Genomic DNA, 18,766 nt, shown 5'->3' on the forward strand with positions numbered 1-18,766 from the left:
GCCATTGAGACCAGAAATCACACAGCGTACATTAGGTGTCAATCTGCAGACATAGTTTTAATGTGCTTCAACGTTCCCCTCCTGTTAGGCATGAGGCTGAAGCAGTGAGTCTGTTCTTTTTGGTGGCATTGGCGGATCTGCTGGAGCTTGGCTGGGTTTCCTCTCTTGTGGGAATGCTGTTTGACTGCAGAGATGTATGGGTTGTGTTCAGTGTCGACTGTTTCATGCCTGGAGACGCAAAAAACAGCCTCAGCTAGTTCCAGTGCCGTTGGAGTCAGACCGGCAGAGACCAGTTTACTTGGGGTGACAGGGGGAAGCTAGCACTGTAACAGAGAGGGGCCTCCCCCTGCTGCTGTTCAAGGATCAGCTTTCCACCACAGTAACCAAGACACCCTGTACCAACTCTGATCCCATAGCAGCTCCCGATTTAGAAACAGACACAACAACAACCTTGATGTTATTTCAATATCTGCACTTCAGTGTCAACTTATCTGATTCACACCCTCTTATTCTGATACCATGCTAAAGTCATCCATTGCTAACGTACAGTTTAAGACAATACTTCTATTTAAACCGTTGCGCTCATATATTGACAAAGCCCAGTTTCACCTCTGAAAAGAGTGTATTGTCTCTAACTTCTTTTGCTCTTACTGATGGAAGAGAAGCATCTTTGTACCTCTCCGTCTCTCAAGGATTTGTTTGTGCCAAACTCCAGATAGTTCCTCTTTATCTTCCAATTACATAATCACATGATAATATAAAGTTATCCATTCAACAACAGGATTATTTTTATGTAATTGGGCCTGAATGTCTTGAGTATAGATAAACTGCTGTCATATGCAACAACCAGACACTATTTTAGATGCTACTGGTTTCTTCATATATTACAAGCATGCAACTGGGACCATGATGGTAAAATTAGTAAATTAGTACTATATGCGCAACTATTAATTATTTCCCCCTTTTATACGCTCTAATTAATGGCTTTATTGATAGTTTATAATGCTTTGAAGATCAGAAACAAAAGACAAACACTTCCCCTTAAGTCTCTCTCGTGCGCACGCGTCATCGTTTCCGAGATCTCCGAGGGCACTTTAACGCAGCATTGTGGAGGTAACTGCGTCTCCTACGTCAACGGTCTTTAAACAGAGCAGCCACACGTTGAAAGTTTGGGACAAGGCAGCGCTCCTTCACTCGACTCCTCCGTTCATAAAACACCTCCCAGGCAGGCTGTCTTCGTCCGGATGACTGTGACTCGTGACCGGCCGTTGACCTGTGACAAAATGAGAGGGCTTGTGTCATTTTTCTCAGGTGAGTTAAGGATATCTTGTTTACCGGCGTTCTTTACGTAAAGTATTTACGTAAAGTATTTGGTGGGATTACGCATACATTCTGTGGGACTCCTGAGTACCTCGCTCCAGAGGTGCTAAAAGGCCACCCATACAATGCAGCAGTGGACGGGTGGGGCCTCGGCACTCTACTGTTTGAGATGCTGTATGAACTGGTGAGTTGAAGAGGTGAACAAAATCTTTCCATCCTGTCACCTTCCTCAGCATCTTCTCCTTACCCCATCTCCCTGTCTTTTCTCTCAGCCTCCATTTTACAGCATTAGCAAATCAGAGATGTTTGACAACATACTTCATGCTCCTCTGACGTTGTGTAGTGGGGAGTCTCAGGATGCCTGCTCACTCTTAGAGGGAAAGAGATGTCTCCAAACACTTAGGTGGGAGCCATGACCGTATATGTGCACACAAAAAGAAAAACAGAAAAAACAATGATCCACAAACACACCACAGACCACAGACGGTACAATTTCAGGTGGAGCTGCAGGAACATTCCTTCTTTGCATCCGTCAACTTGGAAGATCTCCTGGCCAAGAAAGTTAGACCTCCGTTCATCCCAAAAGTGGTAGGAGTGATTCAGAAATGGATGGCGAGCATTCTGTGTTTTGAATCAATTGACAGTGTACGTGTGTGTGTGTTTATTCCTCACGACTCTCTGGTCCCTGTGATATCCGCTACATTGACCCAGAGTTCACACTACAACCTGTCCATGCCTCTTGTGAGTGAGCGGTGTCAGGCGGGCAGGACCAGCGAGGCCTTCCCAGGATTCTCCTTCATGAAACCAGCGGAGTAGGTGGCAGCGGAGACGATTTCATAACACCAATTCCTCTGGGAGAATTTCAGTTCAAATATTTATTTTTCATGTCAAATTATTAAATCAAAGTTTATTTTTAAACGCTAAAGGATTCTTGCACTAACACTGCATTTCTCATTGATGTCTCACTAAATTACAGTATATTCCATAAGTTATTTTAAGCATCAGTTCATAATGTAAAATGGGCTTGTCACTATTTCTCAAGTCCTAGTAAGAAAATAGAAGAATAAACACTTAATCTGAAGCAGCTTTATTTTTCAACACTTAACATTCATCTTTAAAATATATTAAACATGTATTGCAACTTTCCCGTTTAAAAAGGTTCTGAAAATACTTCACAGGCTGCCTTAGAATCCTGCACAGTAACAGAGGCATTGTGCATCACAAGCAATATGCAGAGAGTATTGGTATTAACATAAAACCTAAGGATGCCAGTGTGTTCAAACACTTGATGTGTAATGGTGATGAAGAGGTAAGGAGTCTTTTTTAGTGACAAACACAAAAAGCCTGTCACTGTTGAGAACCTAATGGGTGTCTCCAGGATGAGAGCATCTGGTCTGATCCTTCTTCACAAGACTATTTAAGAAGCAGTTCATACAGTTCATAGCAGTGGCTTCCTGTATGTCAGTAAAAGCTGAAGGAGGCGTAGCTCTGGTCACTCTGGCAAGTGAAGTAAGCTATCAGCTGACCGTTGCATATCATCAGAAACAAGCCGCTACCTGTGGAACAGAAAAAAACGTAGAGCATCCGAAACAATTGAACTCTTAAAGTTCAAATCAATAATTAACAGATAAGTTGCCAGTCGTTTTTGTTTTACCTAAAGCTAGCCACCACTGCCACACCGTGGGAAACTCCAACATAACTGCAACATGGAAACAAAAGATGCTGTTTCACAACACGTTATTACATTTGTGTCCCTAGGAAGACGTATCGTTAGATGTCCGCTCACCTAGACTGGTGATCATTACATGAAGAAGTGTGACCGTGAGGGCGTAGTCCCACACCCTCCTTCTCACCACTGCAGCAAAACAAAGGCCGCTACAAAAGTAGGTGAGCTCCAAGGACAGGAGGTTCACTGAGGAAGATTAAAAGCGGAAAAATATGGAAAATGGAAAAAGGTTTGCGTCCATTGTTGATCATATTGGCTGCATTTAGGGTGCTCACCCAAGTATTTGGAGTTGGATTCAGCAGGTTCGGTCTTAAAGTCGAATGGAATCAATCCATCAAAGTGATCCAACCTAAAAAGAGAAGTTAGAACTAGATTAAATGTACAATAAGAATCAGAAACTTTTTATTAGCCAAGTAGGTTTACACCTACAAGGAATTTAGCATGGTGGGTGGTGCAACATAGGACGTTAGCCATAAATAAACAACAGTCGACAACAAAACAATCAACAAAGTGCAGACGAGACATAGAATAAAATGTACAGTGTAAGATAAAGTGCAATTGTAAAGTGTATGTACAGTGTATGATGAAGTGCAATTGTAAAGTGTATGTAATGTTACAGTTTTAGTAAACACGTGTATTATTTAAGTGTGCAGAGGAGTGACCGTGGAAAAAGAAGAAGATAAACTATTGTCATAAATTGAAAGAACGTGTGTTAAACCACTCTAAAGATTTTACATATTCAGCCTTATATGTTGTCTACTTGGCAACAGCTAAACGGATGCTCCAGGTATGGGTCACATGGTGTGGATAAAGTAACTACTGGAAATCTCACTTGCTGCAAAGGTGGATCAACAAACAAATGATCTCACTATGATATAAACAGGTTGGTCCCCATTGACCCCCTTCACTTCCTGCTGTTTGTGTATTGTGTACGTGTACCCACAACCCCCCAAAAAACTAACTGCAGACTACACGTGACATATTTTGCCTACAAAACCAGTAAAAAAAAAGAAAAAAAGAAAGCATACCGCCCGCGCGCATGCGTGTAAGAGATCCTCACCTGAAGGCACCGAAGCACACGCTCCCAATCATGTAGAAAAGCGAGTAAAACATCACCAGACATAGCAGCAGATTGGAGAGCACGGTCTGCGGGTCGGAGACAGAATACATCACAACACAGCATCTGATTTGTTGGAAGCAGGCGACGCGCACATCTTCCGCGTGAACACCAACCTGAAGCGATGCAGTCCTACATGCTAACATGCTGCAGTGGGAGGCAGACAGCCGCTCTATCTGCTGCAAAACCTGCTTTTACAGTTAGGATTATAATCCGCATGTTACAAAAAAACAAAAACATAACATATCTTTGTCGTAGTCTATTCATTTCATAATCGCACATGATTTCCACAATCAGTCGATCCCCACCGACTGACGGTTCACGGAGACAGTTACTCATGACATACACGTACTGATCTCTCACCTTGGAGTCGACCGCTTTGCCTTTGAATGCCATCTCATGGTTCGTACTTGTTATATTACTAAATAATGGCAGTTCTGCAGCACGACGCACGAGCCCGTTAATCCCCTTTGAAAACTGGACTTCTTCTGCCATCTAGCGACCAACGCGGGGCGCAAAGCGGCGCCGCCGCTTCCACCGCCGTCCCCTGAACTCATTTCAACTCGTATCAGGACGGCCTTTGTTGACTGGAATAAATACTTTCTCTCTAATGTACCTGTTAGCTGCAGCTGCTGAATACGTCGCCATTCATACGACGGCGATGGTGTTTTTAGACTCGGTGCATTTCATCAAATATTATGGCGAGAACGGCCAATAGAATCAGGAGCTTTATTATACCGGAGAAAGCATAACCGCCCAATGTGGGAGGGAGAGAGTCCAGCAAGCTGGAGATGATGTGGTTCAACGTGAGTGTCTGGACTATCAGCGACTCTACAAACTCAATCGGAGAACACCAGGAAGGAATAAGCGCCCGCAGTAGCCCCACTATTCCATTAAATGGATTAGCTGTCACATTAAAGCCATAAAGCACTCATCCAGCTATGACACCACGCAGTCCGACACACCGACTGCTTGAATGTTGCATTTATGCCAAACGTGACCCCGCAGCAGTGATTTCGCGTGTCAAACGCGGTGTTTCTCACCAGGTTCGAGTCGGCTAAACTCGACCATTCCTGTGCGACTTCATTCAGCGTCACTGGTGAAGATAAGCACTGCTACAAAGCAGCCGACACAAGAGCAGAGACGTTTTAAGAGACTAATCAGCCCAGACTCTTGTGGAGCGACGTATTTGGGCCGTTTTGGGGTGAAAAAAACTAATACATCATTGTGTGTGATTTTTGTACAGGCCTGAGTATTTAAATCCCACAGTTAGCACCGGCGTGTACAAACTGATAATCGCCTGTGCTCGCATCGCATCTGATGTGACACACAAATGAGCAGTTTGACGAGAGTCGCGGGTTCGTGACTGGGTGCGAAAAAAGCTCCCGTTGGACAACAGAACCGACCAACCGCTCGCCAACGGTCACGGAGACACTGCGCTCCGTTGACACACAGCCGTACTTCTGAGGGGGAATACTTGTGAGCGGAAAGGGGCAACGTGAGCTTCACACTATCGGTGCGACTCGTTATATCGGCACTGAACTGAGTTTAGGGCGTGCTGTAAGTGTAAACAGACCGAGTATTGACCACCGATAGTAAACTGAACTTTTCCGAGACCCAAAGTTGTCAGGCAGCGCATCTTGCACGCATGCGCATCCTTCTATCCAGCTCTAAATAAGAGTTAAAACAGAAACGAGGTGAGTTCCACGTTTTTAAACAACACGGGCGTTAATACTCATTTATTGCCGTTCACAGTGGCACAATTTGAAAAAGCAGCCTTCGTCTGGCTAATTAGCGTCAGTTCACATTATTTACACTCTGATTTAAAACGGCGAAAATAAATCGTTTTTTTTTTTTTTTTTCAAGTTTCTATTGAAGAAATAAATCAAGCAACATTGTTGATGCTGGAAACAGCAGCGCGCTGTAACTGTGAGTGTCGTTCGGGGTTGTGCGAAATATTGGCGATTTGTGGAATGCGTTTTCCTATTGTTATTAACCGGGAAACTTATTTATTACAGATCGTCCTTAGCTGGCTGCATCCAGTCACAATGCTACGGCTACAGCCCTCCGTTCAGATGGACGGGGGGAGCTAGCTGGCTGCTAGCTGCACGGCAGCGCTAGCTAGCAGCTGACATTCCGTGACAAGGGGAAAGTAAAGAAAATAACTCGAGGCAGGGAAAACACTCCGTCAGGAAATTACACGGCAAACACGCGCCTCTGTTCGACGTGTAGCGCCTTTGCAGGATTTGTTTAAATGGGTAACTTGAGTAATTTACATAGTTTAAACGTGTTGGTGGCCTCTTCCTATGCTCCGCCATTTTGTAAAAGACGAATGCTAATCATGGGCGCTCCTACACACACTTTTATTTATGGCGAGAATAAAATTGAGGTATTATGTGCAAAGTCAAACTTAATCCAGATCCACGAGCTCGGGCTGTTGTTTACTTTTCCCTTGGTTATGACCGCCATGAAAACAGAAAAAATCTCCTTAATTCGGTGTTGAACATGCGTCAAGACTAAAACGTTATATCGTAATATTAGTCGGATTAAAACGCTTTTAAGTTTGGCCAGTCGGTGCAGGAAACAGTGTTCCCTTTAAAATTGATAATCAAATTACCCCATCACTTGTTCATAGCAAGGCAAACGGCCGGTTTTAGGAGATACTGTTAAAACAAGGAAAATATGAACTTGTGTGGTTAACTTCAAGTTGAGACATCTTTCCTCATGTTTGTCAATGATCCTAATAAAGGTTCATCCCATTGGGACCGTTTGTGCACGTATAGCCCCGTTAGATGACCAGCAAAACAATATTATTATTGACTGTTTTGTCTGAAATCGAAGTGCATGGTGTATCCTGCAAGCCAGCACACAGTCGCCATCTAGCGGTGCCGTTGGGTAATGTTGTTTACAAGTGCAGGTAGACACTGCATTTATCGTTTGGAGCACTTTGTAGGTAAAACCATATATTACTGCTTCACTGTAATAATCAAGCATAGTCGGCTCAGACAGAGATCAATGTCATAATTTAAGTCAGAGATGTGCACTGAACTCCTTTTACATGTTAGTACCCTGTGATGTTTTTGTGTCAGTAGACAATGTCTTTAATGTGACTGTCATTGTGTCCATGCAGGTTGGGGATATCACAGGAGTGGGAATGACCGACACACCACCCAGTGATGGCCCCTCCAAGGGTGCTGAGTTTGATATGATGGGTGCTCTGGACTGGAAGGACGGTATTGCCACGCTGCCAGGCAGTGACATCAGGGTACGAGAGAGATGTGTTCCTGTCCAGAATCATCTCTGATTGTGGGAATGTTTGTGCACAAGTCTCTGACCCCGCACAGATTTGTAAGGGCAGGGTTTCCTGTTGTGTTCAATAGACACGTTGCCTTAAATTAAAACCACCTTTGCTAACTGTCTAAAAAAAGAATACGTTTTATCAAAAAAAAATGATAACCTTCAGTGGAGAAGAGAGAGAACTATTTCACACATGGTATGCCATATGTTTAATGAATGTGACTGTAGCGGTGTTCTGTCGGCTTAGTTCATTGTTAGGCCGCTAAAGAGCTGCAATGACAGGAGAGCGTTTAACTCTTTTCCTTTTGTCTTTATTTTATGCAGCAAAGCGTTAACCAAATACATAAATAATAAACTAGCCACCAGGTAGAACAACTATATGCTCCCATGCCTAATGCAGCTCTTTGATTTGTACCTGCTGCCATCATGTCGTCATTAAATCAACAAAGAGGGGCCGTCAATCATTAACATAAATGCCTTTCAATATATTTTACACATCTTAGTTCCTGCCCAATGAGTATAATTCAGAAATTAAATTATTAATAGTCCCAAAATTCCAATTAACAAATATGTACACTTGTGGCTCTTACATTGACTAGTACATAGACTGCCCTCTACTAACTACATTCTTCAGGAGACAAGATTAATTAGGGATGACGTACCAGTACTGCTCAACAATTTCCTGTGAGACACCCTGATGAGCAGATCTGTCTCTACCTTACTTGTGTCTTTCAGTTTCGCATGACAGAGTTTGGGACTCTTGAGATCGTTACAGACCTAGAGGTCAAAGGGCAGAAGGCAGAGCCTGAGACCTTGGACCCAGCTCAGTCTCACACTCCTACCCCTCCACCAGAGAGCCAATTGCAGACTGGCAAGGCCACAGCTCCAGTCAATCAGAGTCAGCCAGGGTCCTCTAAAGGTAAAGGTAGGACAGCACATTTTAACTTCTCCAACATGGTTATTGTAAAGAATGGCAGTGTTTACTTTTAATGCTCCAAATGTCAGTTTCAGCCCTTCTTTCTACTTTGTCCTCCAGGCCCCGGTCCGGTGCTTCTGTCTTTAGATGAGGGTCCTAGTACGGAGGGCCCTAGTGTGGAAGTTGGTCCCAGTGTTGAGGTTGGCTCTAGCGCAGACATGGGCCAAAATGGGGAGTTGTCCAGGTGCCGGGCCTGTGGCGGCCGTGTTCCCCGAGACGCCCTCCTTCAGGGCAAATTCTGTAGCTCCATTTGTGCGCAGCCCTCCAGTGGCAGATCGTCCCCAGGGGAAGCGAGGGAGAGTCAAGCGGTTGATGGGGAGAAGCTGGGTAAGCGTGTGCGCAAAAAGAGGAAGATCTATATGGATTCTGGTGATGAAGAGGAAGACAACCAAGAGGAACCAGAGGTAGGGAGTATACTCTTACATTGTTCTCCAGTGTTGTTTTCTTTCAGAGCTACAAGTGTTCAGTGATGTCTTGCTGTAATAGAATGTGCAACAAAGTATCACATTTTTTTTTTTTAATACTGATATTTTATCTCTTCATCTTTAAGTTTAGAAAGTTGGTGAGGAAAAAGTTGATTGCTCTGATTATTGACACATTTTTTTGTTTCACCTTTTGTAGGAAAAGGCCAAAGCTACCAAAGGCAGGAGAGGTGCCAAAATTGCCAAGCTGGGTATGTACGACTGTAGGGGAGGGATGAAGATCCCATGAACATCTTCAAATGACTGCCATGCTTTTAACTCAGTTGAAGGCATTTACAGGCTCACTATATACTACACAATTTAATTAAACCTTTTGAAGATTGTCCTCTGATATATCAATTTTAATTTTTCACTTTTTGGTTTGCATTTAAAAGGTAAAATACCTTTTTTATTGTTCTAAACTATCACAATTTAAGAGAATTGTCACGGAAACTGAGCCAATCTGAATTAAGTTATTATCAAACTGGGGATTAGGTGTATCTGCATCTGTGTGTTTTTCATGAATGTGATGTGAAGCTCAGGACATAATACTTGAGTCATTTTTTTCCCAACTCTCAGTGACCGCCCCAGTCAATAAGAAACGGGCATGGAGCTGGCCTTCTTACTTAGAAGAAGAGAGGGCCATCGCTGCTCCGGTTAAACTATTCAAAGAGGTAATTTCATATGTTTTCGTAACCAGATGGTTTTGTGTGTTGGGTCTCAGACTGTGCTATAATGTTCATTTGTCTTGCAGCACCAGTCACTTCCTCAAAGCAGGAACAGTTTTAAAGTGGGAATGAAGCTGGAGGGGCTGGACCCGTCTCACCCGTCCCTGTTCTGTGTACTCACTGTTGCAGAGGTACGTGTGCTAATAGTTGTTTGTAATTAGACCACATCGGTCTTCATCGCCGTTTGTGAATCAGAACTTGACTGTCCTTTTTGATTCTCAGATACAAGGCTATAGGGTAAGGCTCCACTTTGATGGTTACCCAGAATGCTATGACTTCTGGGCCAACGCTGACTCGTGGGATATGAAACCAGCTAGCTGGTGTGAGAAGAATGGGCACAAGTTATTGTTGCCTAAAGGTATTCACAGATGCACACAAACTGATCCGTCTATCCATGCTTTTATAAACACATTTTCTAAGTGAGTTTGTCTTGTAGGTTGTAAGGATGGAGATTTTAACTGGAGCATGTATGTGAAGAACTGTAGGGGTCAGCTGGCCCCCAAGCACCTTTTCAAGAGTCTCAACACAGTGAGTATGAAGCACACACAACCTGTGTACTCTAAAGCCGTCCCATTATATTTATTTCCTGGGTTTATATTTGGTAAATGTTTATGTTTATTTTTTCTATTTCAGTCTGTTACTCCGTCTGGATTTAGAGCCGGGATGAAGCTGGAGGCGATTGACAGGAAGAACCCATCTTTGATTTGTGTAGCAACCATTGCTGCTGTTGTTGACAACCGGCTGCTCATTCATTTTGACAACTGGGATGACACATATGATTATTGGTAAGAGCCTGGTTTCAGACTGAAGGAAGGGGTATGATAGACATCCTCCAGTCTTCTTGTAGGATTGCTTTAAACTAAAGTGAACTCTACGTAGTTCAATGTCTCTACGACATCAGCATAGTGCCTATGTACTTAAAATATGGAGAGTATGGAAAGGTATTTGACCAGTTCTTGACAAGTTAGAAAATTTGAGAAAATGTCTGGAAAAGATGGACAAACATACCATTACTACAGCATGTATGCAGCCTGAACCAATCTGAAGTGAAATAGTGTACAATTGAGCAGTTGTGTGCTTGTTTAATAGTAGTTGTTTTTTGTCAAGGTGTGACGCTAGCAGTCCATACATCCATCCTGTAGGATATTGTGAAGAGGCTGAGCTTACTCTGACCACTCCAGCTGGTAAGACCCAGACCAAGACACACGTGGGTCAGTATACATTATTTTAATATTCACTAGGGAATGCAGAATCTAACATCTGAAATAAATGCTTGTACAAATGTAGATTCTGCTGAATCAATTCTAAACAATTGTTAAGTAAATATATTGAAGCTCATTAAGTACATTAATGCTGAAACGCATGCCGCTGTCAATTCCTGTGGATGTCCAGATTGTTACAATTACTTTTGATCTACAGGGCACGTGTCAAAAGACTGAAACTAATGGATCTAATTCCTTCTCCCCAGAATATAAGCAACCCAAGAGCTTCTCGTGGGAGAAATACCTGGAAGAGACGGGCACACAGGCTGCTCCTGCTCGTGCTTTTAAACCGGTGTGATTCTCTCTCTCACACTCACACTCACACTCACACTCACACTCTCACACACACACACACACACACACATATACAAGTATACGCAGCTTCATAATATGTATGATAGGAGTATAGTCATGTGATTGTTGTTGTGCCCTGTGTTCGTAGCGACCTCCACATGGCTTCCAGATTGGGATGAAAGTGGAAGCTGTGGACAAGAGGAACCCCATGCTCATCCGTGTGACAACAATAGCAGACACAGAGGACCACAGACTAAAGGTACATCGGGTCTCCTTGTCTCGATGTGTTTCGATATCTTCTGTGCTCCGCTTCTATCTAATTTTTTTTTTAAATGCTCACCTAGATTCATTTTGATGGCTGGAGCTCAGAATATGACTATTGGGTGGAGACAGACTACCCTGATTTGCACCCTGTGGGGTGGTGTCTGAAAACCGGACACCCACTACAATACCCTAACGGTGAGTCTCTCTCTCTCTCTCTCTCTCTCTCTCTCTCTCTCTCTCTCTCTCTCTCTCTCTCTCTTTGTTCTGCCTGATATTCAGAGAGGTCAGTCAAAGTTTCTAAAGAGAAGGATCCAAAATTGTAATTTCAACAGATACTTAAGCAGAGTTTGTCTCTGCTTCATTTAACTTCTGGAGGAATCTATAATGAATTGAACATGGAAATGGTCTTCTTACAGATGTTTGTATAGTTTTATGAACACACCCGTGTGTGTGTGTGTGTGTGTGTGTGTGTGTGTGTGTGTGTGTGTGTGTGTGTGTGTGTGTGTGTGTGTGTGTGTGTGTGTGTGTGTGTGTGTGTGTGTGTGTGTGTGTGTGTGTGTGTGTGTGTGTGTGTGTGTGTGTGTGTGTGTGTGTGTGTTTGTGTTTCGTGTTTCGTGTTTCAGGCTCCAGTGATTTAGTAACTGCCGCAGGACAAGGTTGTCCCACCCCAGGATGCAACGGGGTTGGCCATATTAGAGGACCTCGCTATGGGACCCACTACACGTTAGTTGAACATACTGTTGCTCTTTCTCTGTGTTTCCAATTGTTTTTCAAACCTAATGTCATATGCCACATTTAAGATTATTTTCCAAATCCTTTCTTTATTGTGAATATATTTTGTATTCTTTAATTGTCGTATTCTGAATTAATTTTCTGTCTCAGTATGTGCATTTTTATTTATATATTATGCTGTATCCTATTACTTTTGCTTAAACAGCACATTGATAGTTAAGCCTCATTTGAACAATATTTGGAGACCGTGTATGTAGTCGGTACAGGAGGAGCAGAAAGAGTCTCGATGTTCTTTAATGTAAATTATTCTTGTGTGGGCTGCCTGCAGTGTAAATGTGTTGCATGTTTGTGTGGGAGGTCTGAGTCTTTAGGTAAATTCTAGCTGCGTTTCTATTCCGATTTGTTGTTGCCTGCTAATTTGCAAAGCATCAAATGTAAAATGCGGCAGTTTGTTTTCGGCCTGGGTAAAGTTTGTGTGTCTTTTGTGTGTGCAGTCAGGTGAGCTGTCCCTATTCGGAGATGAATCTGAACAAGGAGGGCTTGCTGCCAGACCGCCTCAGTGGAGAACGCCCTCTCGCCCTCAGTGGACCTCATCCACGGGGGCGCCGCCCCGATCCTCAAACAAACACCACAACACAGACCTCCTCAGCACCAGACCAGCTGGAAGAAGCTGAAGACTCCCAGAACAGGTTTGCAGCTGTCACTGAACACGCTTTAAAGGTGCAATGTGTAATGCCTGGTCAGATGCTCCAAAGACACACGGGGCAGCATTACACCTCTGCTACTCGGTGTTTACGTTAGCCACTTGTGTGTAGGTGCCACTAGGTGGGCTGTACGTTCCATATACTTTTTTATAGTTTTTTTTATCGTGGCAGAAACAAAAAACAACTCGTATTGTTGTTTTGTGGTCAGTGGTCGGCACTTGACAGCCCGGGAGAAGAACCTTTTAGTTAGCAGCCGCAGCAACTAGAATTTTGCCAGCAAAAGCTTCAGCGCCAAGAGTCACTGCGGGCTGATGGATCTGGGGGGTCCAACCTGTGTTGCTGATCCGGAGTCAATTCCCCAGTACAAGACCACTTTGGATTTAAGTCCAATTAACAAACTATCAAAAAGCACACAGAAGCCCTCATCGCAGTGCTACTTCTTTGTTCTCTGGACTGAGGGCAGACTGGCTGCTACAGTGACTCACTATCACCTCTCGAAGTACAAGTGGTATTACAAGACAGGATGGGCTGGGCCCTGCCGTTTAACATCCTCTTTTTAGTAGATAGCTCTGCAATACAATACATCCACTTTGTTAGGATAACGTTAACAATGTAACCTCTTCACATTTTGTTTATAATGTTAGTTAATTAAAAAAAAAAGTTTAAAACAACAATTCTGGCCAGATCTCACACATTTTATATTTTAAAGTCACTAACATTCCCAAGGGAACTCCTTTAACTCTTTTCATTGGTTTGTATCTGAGCGTGTTGTCTGTGTTGCTAGGAAACCGTTGACAGTGGAGGCTGAGCGTTTAGGACGTGACACTCAGCCAGAGCCACCGGGTGGAGCCAGTGAGCGGAGCCTCAACGGAACGAGGCCTAAACGGTACAGTCATGAAGCCATCACACCCAATTGTGCGGCTGTAGTTCATTGCAGAAGAGGTTCTCTTGTATTAAAGAATGACTTCGAACTTGTTTGTTTGTTTGTTTAGGACTGCTCCAGTTCCCAAATACCTGAAAATGCACTACGTCAAAGAGGAGATTGGCGACAGTAAAAGTGCGTGTGCATGTGTGTAAAATGACACGCGATGAAGCATGTGAATTACCAACGCGCTCCCACTGACTGCTGCCTTCCCTCCTCTTCCCTCGCCTTAGCCTCTGCAGATGCCATCTCTCTCCAGCAGGCCCTCCATGAGTCTGTGTTTTCCCCTGGCCTCTCTGCCTCTCCTCCCCACCGGGTGGCTCTCTGCTGGGACAAACACTGCCAGCTGCTGCCCGAGGTCCTGGGTCTGACTGCCAAGAGAGTGGCCACTTGGAGCGCTGAGGAGGTCAGACATGCTTACACACTCGCACTGCGCCAGCACATGAAAAGCAGAAGTGCTCCTCATTCACATCCAACATAAAGGCGTGCAGTTGTTTAGGGAATCTGCAACTGTGCATGAATATTCAAGGAGAGCTTCTCTTTCTGCCTGTCAGTTCAATAAAGTCATACACAACACTTTAATTAGTAGATTAACATTTATTGATCACACATATTGTGTTTGACAGCTTCTTTTAGCTGTAAGTTGTTTTCTTTTTTTCATCAGGTGGCCAATTTTGTCAAAGGACTTCCAGGATGTAAAGAACACGCCGCTACGTTTAAAACGGAGGTAAGCACTTCGATAATTCCTATTTTGACCCCAACCTACCGACAAACTCACAAGACTGAAAATTCAAATGCCGATTGGTTCAATTTAAGATTGATACGAAATATTTTTAGAATGCTTGATGAATCTTATAGTCTGAAACATGTCAACAAGAACAAAAGACGATGTCTTCAAATTGCCCGTTTTGTAGGTTTGAGATGTTATCTGTCAGTCAACCAATCAATTAATTGGCACTGACTTTGAATGCATTCAATGTGTGTGTGTATTGCTGCCAACTCCCTGTTTTCTGTGATACACAAATGTTAATAAGAGACACAGTTAGCAACTAGCTGGTGAACACAGTGAAGCAGCAGATGAATCAGCAAAACTGCATTTCTAGTTCCCTCTTCCTGAAGTCAATGGGTGTCTTGAGACACCAGCTTAAGACATTTTGTCCTACACTAATAAACACAACAGTAAATACCCTTCTTGTGAATTCTGAAGCTTTTACATCGTCCTCACGCTGACTAGTTTGCCTCGTTGTGTTTACTTTCACTCTTGCGACCGCGGTGTAGTTCGTTTATTGCCTCACGTTTGCTTTTTACCTCTGGCAATGGCATTAAAGCTTCAAACATCATGAAAATGTTGTTTCGGTGGTGAAAATAATAATGCTGAACAAAGTGTGTAGGTATTATGAACATTAGTTTGCCACAGTGATGCTAATTTTCTGGGTTGGCCTTCAAGAATACGTCATCCCTGCAGCGCTTTATAATGGATCGACTTCCGTTAAAGAATCAGAACTCGTCTAAAACACAGTGATATGGAGCAAATCATTTTTGTTTTGTTTTCAGCAAATAGACGGCGAGGCCTTCCTGCTGCTCACCCAAGCGGACATTGTCAAGATCCTGTCCATCAAGTTGGGACCTGCCCTGAAGATCTACAACTCCATCCTCATGTTGAAGAACGCGGATGAAGAGTAAGACCTGACCCTAAAGACTGACGAGGAATCACTCCCTCCTCACCGGCCCCGGAGTGCCGGTTTCATCAACACTGCTATAAGACATTTGATAAAATCAACCAGAAGGGGTTTCTTGTCTCGAGCTCTGCAACAGTGCAGCTACACATCATCACAGAAAAACGTCCGTCCCTCCCCGACTCCTTCCTCTCCATTGTGGACAGTACTGATCAACCTGAGGGAGAGTTTTACATGATACCATTATATCGTGTTTGTTTACTGAATCATAAAAAAAAGAAAAGAACTACAGGCACCTTTTTAATGCTCCTTAATATTGTACAGTTTATTAATTGGATTTAGGGTCACGATTCTGTTGCATTTCCTGTTTTATTTGAACTGTAAATTGGGCTCAGAGCATATGGAACAAGCGTGTTTGTGCTATGTTGCATTTTACTTTTCTTTTTTTTTTTAGCTGCAAAATACAATCGTGGGGTGGCGGGAGTTTTAAAAAAATGTGAAACCCAGTGGAACAGAAGCACTATGTAGTTCAGCCTTTCTCCTATAGAGGGAGAAAGTTGGCCACTCCACAGGCCTGAAGGCAAAAGAGAGTTGTGTGTGTGTGTGTGTGTGTGTGTGTGTGTGTGTGTGTGTGTGTGTGTGTGTGTGTGTGTGTGTGTGTGTGTGTGTGTGTGTGTGTGTGTGTGTGTGTGTGTGTGTGTGTGTGTGTGTGTGTGTGTGTGTGTGTGTGTGTGTGTGTGTGTGTGTGTGTGTGTGTGTGTGTGTGTGTGTGTGTGTGTGTGTGTGTGTGTGTGTGTGTGTGTGTGTGTGTGTGTGTGTGTGTGTGTGTGTGTGTGTGTGTGTGTGTGTGTGCGTGCGTGCGGTCAGCTGATAGTTTTGTGACAAGCTAAGGGCTAAATATTAAATCGAGGAAACTTGAAGTCTTTTAAGGAGAAAGGAGACAACAAACTAGCTCTGTTCTTCATCTGCTTTGTTGTTTTTGGGGAACGGCATATGAATGTTAAAACAAACAGCTTTTATTTAGTTGGTGTTTTGTTTGGTTCATTACCATTGTAAATAGTATACAGCTACAAAAGAACGGTCCCTAACAGAGTTTAATCCTTCTTGGTTATGCAAAGGCTTGACATCTGTCCACGGGAAAGAACTTTCACAGTGAACTGAAAAATAAGAGCCTCAATTCATACAAAGATTTTGAGAAAGAAAAAAAGAAGAAATAAAACAAACAGTCAGTGTCTTTGTAAATCAGCGTGTACTTTAGCAAGTTGGAATGTACATCAGCAACTGTTTATATGCAAACAGCTTTTATTTATGTATTCTAATTTAAAGGGTAATGGTACGCTGTTTTTGGTTCTGGGGTAAGCTGTGGCTGTTTGATGGAAAGTGTGTGAATGGGTGAAAATAAATGAGATGCACACTTTAACTGCTTTTGTTTACTTCTTTACAGTCGTGGAAAACATCCATACTAAGGTTTTTAGGTGCAGTAGTTTGACAAAACATTCACAACTCAAGGTCCCACTACGAGCTTTTGTTCTGGAGCTTTTCAGTGGACGGAGTTCCCTCAGTTCTGTTGACGTGCGAGCTCACGAGCTATTAAAATTTAATTGCGAGCACTTTTAGTACATCTTGTCTGTGTTGGCGTAAAAGTTAAGCATCAAAGTGAGGGGTGGAAAATATAGTGCAACTACTCGAGTACTGCACTTACAGTCTTGAGGTGCTTGCGTTTTAATTGGGCATTTCCATTTTATGATGCACTAGGATTTAAGGTGAAATTGCACTTTTTTTACTTTACTTAAGTTATTTGTCAGTCCTACTTTTTCAAATTAAGATCGTATCTTAGTTGTTTTCAGAGTATGAGTTGTTAGCAAAGAGTAATTCATCCTGTAAACTTCTCAGTTCATTTAAATAACAGTTTAGAGAAAAGTTAAAACAAAAAAAGGCCAACAGACACCATGTGGCCCACCAACCAGCGGTGAGGGGAGTTTCCGTTTGCTGCTTCGGGGCCGTGAAGCCAATATGGCTGTTTCAGGGTGAAGAGCAACAAGTCACACAGAATACTGTTTGTGGGTCATGTCTGAGAAATACACAACCAGCGAGTTTGAGGGTCGTGGCCATATTGCAACTTCCTGTTTAACAAAAATGCTCCGTGCCAATATGACTACTCTAGAGTTCACGTGGACTACGATAGAGTTCACAATTTACCAAATAAGCTACCACATGGACATGGCATTGACTCACAGACAGCTTTAAAACATATATATGTATCATAACCAGTCTTTTTTATTTAGCTTTTTCTTAGAGTATCCCGAAGGATGGCTGTTCTATGTTCAATGATCAATGTTCTACAATCTATGAGCTATGTTCTATGATCTGTGTTCTATGATCAATGTTCTACCATCTATGAGTTATGTTCTATGATCTATGTTCTATGTTCTATGATCTATGTTCTATGAGCTATGAACGATGAACTATGTTCTATGATCAATGTTCTACGATCTATGAGTTATGTTCTATGATCTATGTTCTATGTTCTATGTTCTATGAGCTATGAACGATGAACTATGATCTATGATCTATGTTCCATGTTCTATGATCTACGATCTATATGTTCTATGCGTGCATGTGGATTTGGTCTTCAGACCTAACCGAAAACACTGACTCTAGTGACATCACTTGAGGCAGTTCACCAGACCTTCAGCATGCAGCTCCCTATGTAGCCATAAAAGGTTTTATGCAACCTTGTTTTCAGTTTAGCACTAAAACTCCCCAATACTTTAAACAGACTTTAACATTCTCCATTCTTTTAGTTTCTCTTTAAGCAAAATTCAAGCATTTGCCAATTGGTTTTCATACCATACATAATTTAATCGAAGACTAAATTGTAGACCTATCATTGAAATTGAAAAGTCACATGTATATGTACATATATATATATATATATATATATATATATATATATATATATATATATATATATATATATATATAACCCAGTATCGTGCTTTTAGTGAAGCCTGTCATGTCTCTCTCCATGTGATGTATCTGCTCTACATCCTCTCAGTAAGAATAACTGCGCTCCCCGTGGGACTGGCCTGCACCAGCCACAGATTCCCACGACCCCTCCTCTCCTCACGCGGAGGCACATGAAGACACATGAAGACACGGCTGGCTGCAGAGGCGCACAAACAGCGAGGACCCGCAGAGGAAGAGCGGCTTTGCACCACTTTTGAGTGAGACCGCATCTCTTCAAAAAGCTTCATTTCAGGCTCCGCAGTGCCCGCCGCTGTTGC

At 42.8% G+C, this 18,766-nt stretch overlaps 3 protein-coding genes across 10 annotated transcripts; 2 read left to right on the forward strand and 1 right to left on the reverse strand.

The window, feature by feature from the left end:
• The first annotated feature begins 1,244 nt into the window (after positions 1-1,244).
• On the forward strand, positions 1,245-2,150 carry sgk2b (serum/glucocorticoid regulated kinase 2b). Its single transcript, XM_034554326.1, has 5 exons — positions 1,245-1,311; positions 1,368-1,504; positions 1,593-1,723; positions 1,797-1,906; positions 1,996-2,150. Exons 1-5 carry the CDS (start codon positions 1,245-1,247, stop codon positions 2,067-2,069), a joined length of 519 nt encoding a protein of 172 aa, XP_034410217.1. The 3' UTR covers positions 2,070-2,150.
• A 329-nt stretch (positions 2,151-2,479) lies between these two features.
• Positions 2,480-4,562, reverse strand: LOC117745612 (transmembrane protein 244-like). The gene is made up of 6 exons (XM_034554061.1): positions 4,527-4,562; positions 4,107-4,192; positions 3,322-3,395; positions 3,107-3,232; positions 2,975-3,019; positions 2,480-2,876 (listed from the first exon to the last, which is right to left on the reverse strand). The coding sequence occupies exons 1-6, from the start codon at positions 4,557-4,559 to the stop codon at positions 2,782-2,784; spliced, it is 459 nt and encodes a 152-aa protein (XP_034409952.1). The 5' UTR covers positions 4,560-4,562; the 3' UTR covers positions 2,480-2,781.
• A 733-nt stretch (positions 4,563-5,295) lies between these two features.
• l3mbtl1b (L3MBTL histone methyl-lysine binding protein 1b) lies at positions 5,296-16,897 on the forward strand. 8 transcript variants are annotated; one of them, XM_034554056.1, is made up of 21 exons: positions 5,296-5,367; positions 7,294-7,428; positions 8,196-8,385; positions 8,497-8,840; positions 9,058-9,109; positions 9,477-9,571; positions 9,652-9,756; positions 9,848-9,983; positions 10,062-10,153; positions 10,259-10,410; positions 10,733-10,836; positions 11,094-11,179; positions 11,330-11,440; positions 11,526-11,640; positions 12,069-12,168; positions 12,672-12,866; positions 13,666-13,767; positions 13,874-13,938; positions 14,037-14,209; positions 14,468-14,530; positions 15,358-16,891. In XM_034554056.1, the coding sequence occupies exons 2-21, from the start codon at positions 7,318-7,320 to the stop codon at positions 15,484-15,486; spliced, it is 2,520 nt and encodes an 839-aa protein (XP_034409947.1). In that variant the 5' UTR covers positions 5,296-5,367; positions 7,294-7,317; the 3' UTR covers positions 15,487-16,891. The 8 variants fall into 8 exon arrangements, with proteins under 8 accessions (XP_034409947.1, XP_034409950.1, XP_034409946.1 ...); XM_034554059.1 differs by lacking the exon at positions 5,296-5,367 and adding an exon at positions 5,524-5,860 and having other exon boundaries at positions 8,196-8,379; positions 15,358-16,897; XM_034554055.1 differs by lacking the exon at positions 5,296-5,367 and adding an exon at positions 5,524-5,679.
• The last annotated feature ends 1,869 nt before the right edge of the window (positions 16,898-18,766 follow it).

This window comes from Cyclopterus lumpus, chromosome 16 (assembly GCF_009769545.1).
Source record: "Cyclopterus lumpus isolate fCycLum1 chromosome 16, fCycLum1.pri, whole genome shotgun sequence".
In the NCBI taxonomy this organism is placed as follows: domain Eukaryota; kingdom Metazoa; phylum Chordata; class Actinopteri; order Perciformes; family Cyclopteridae; genus Cyclopterus; species Cyclopterus lumpus.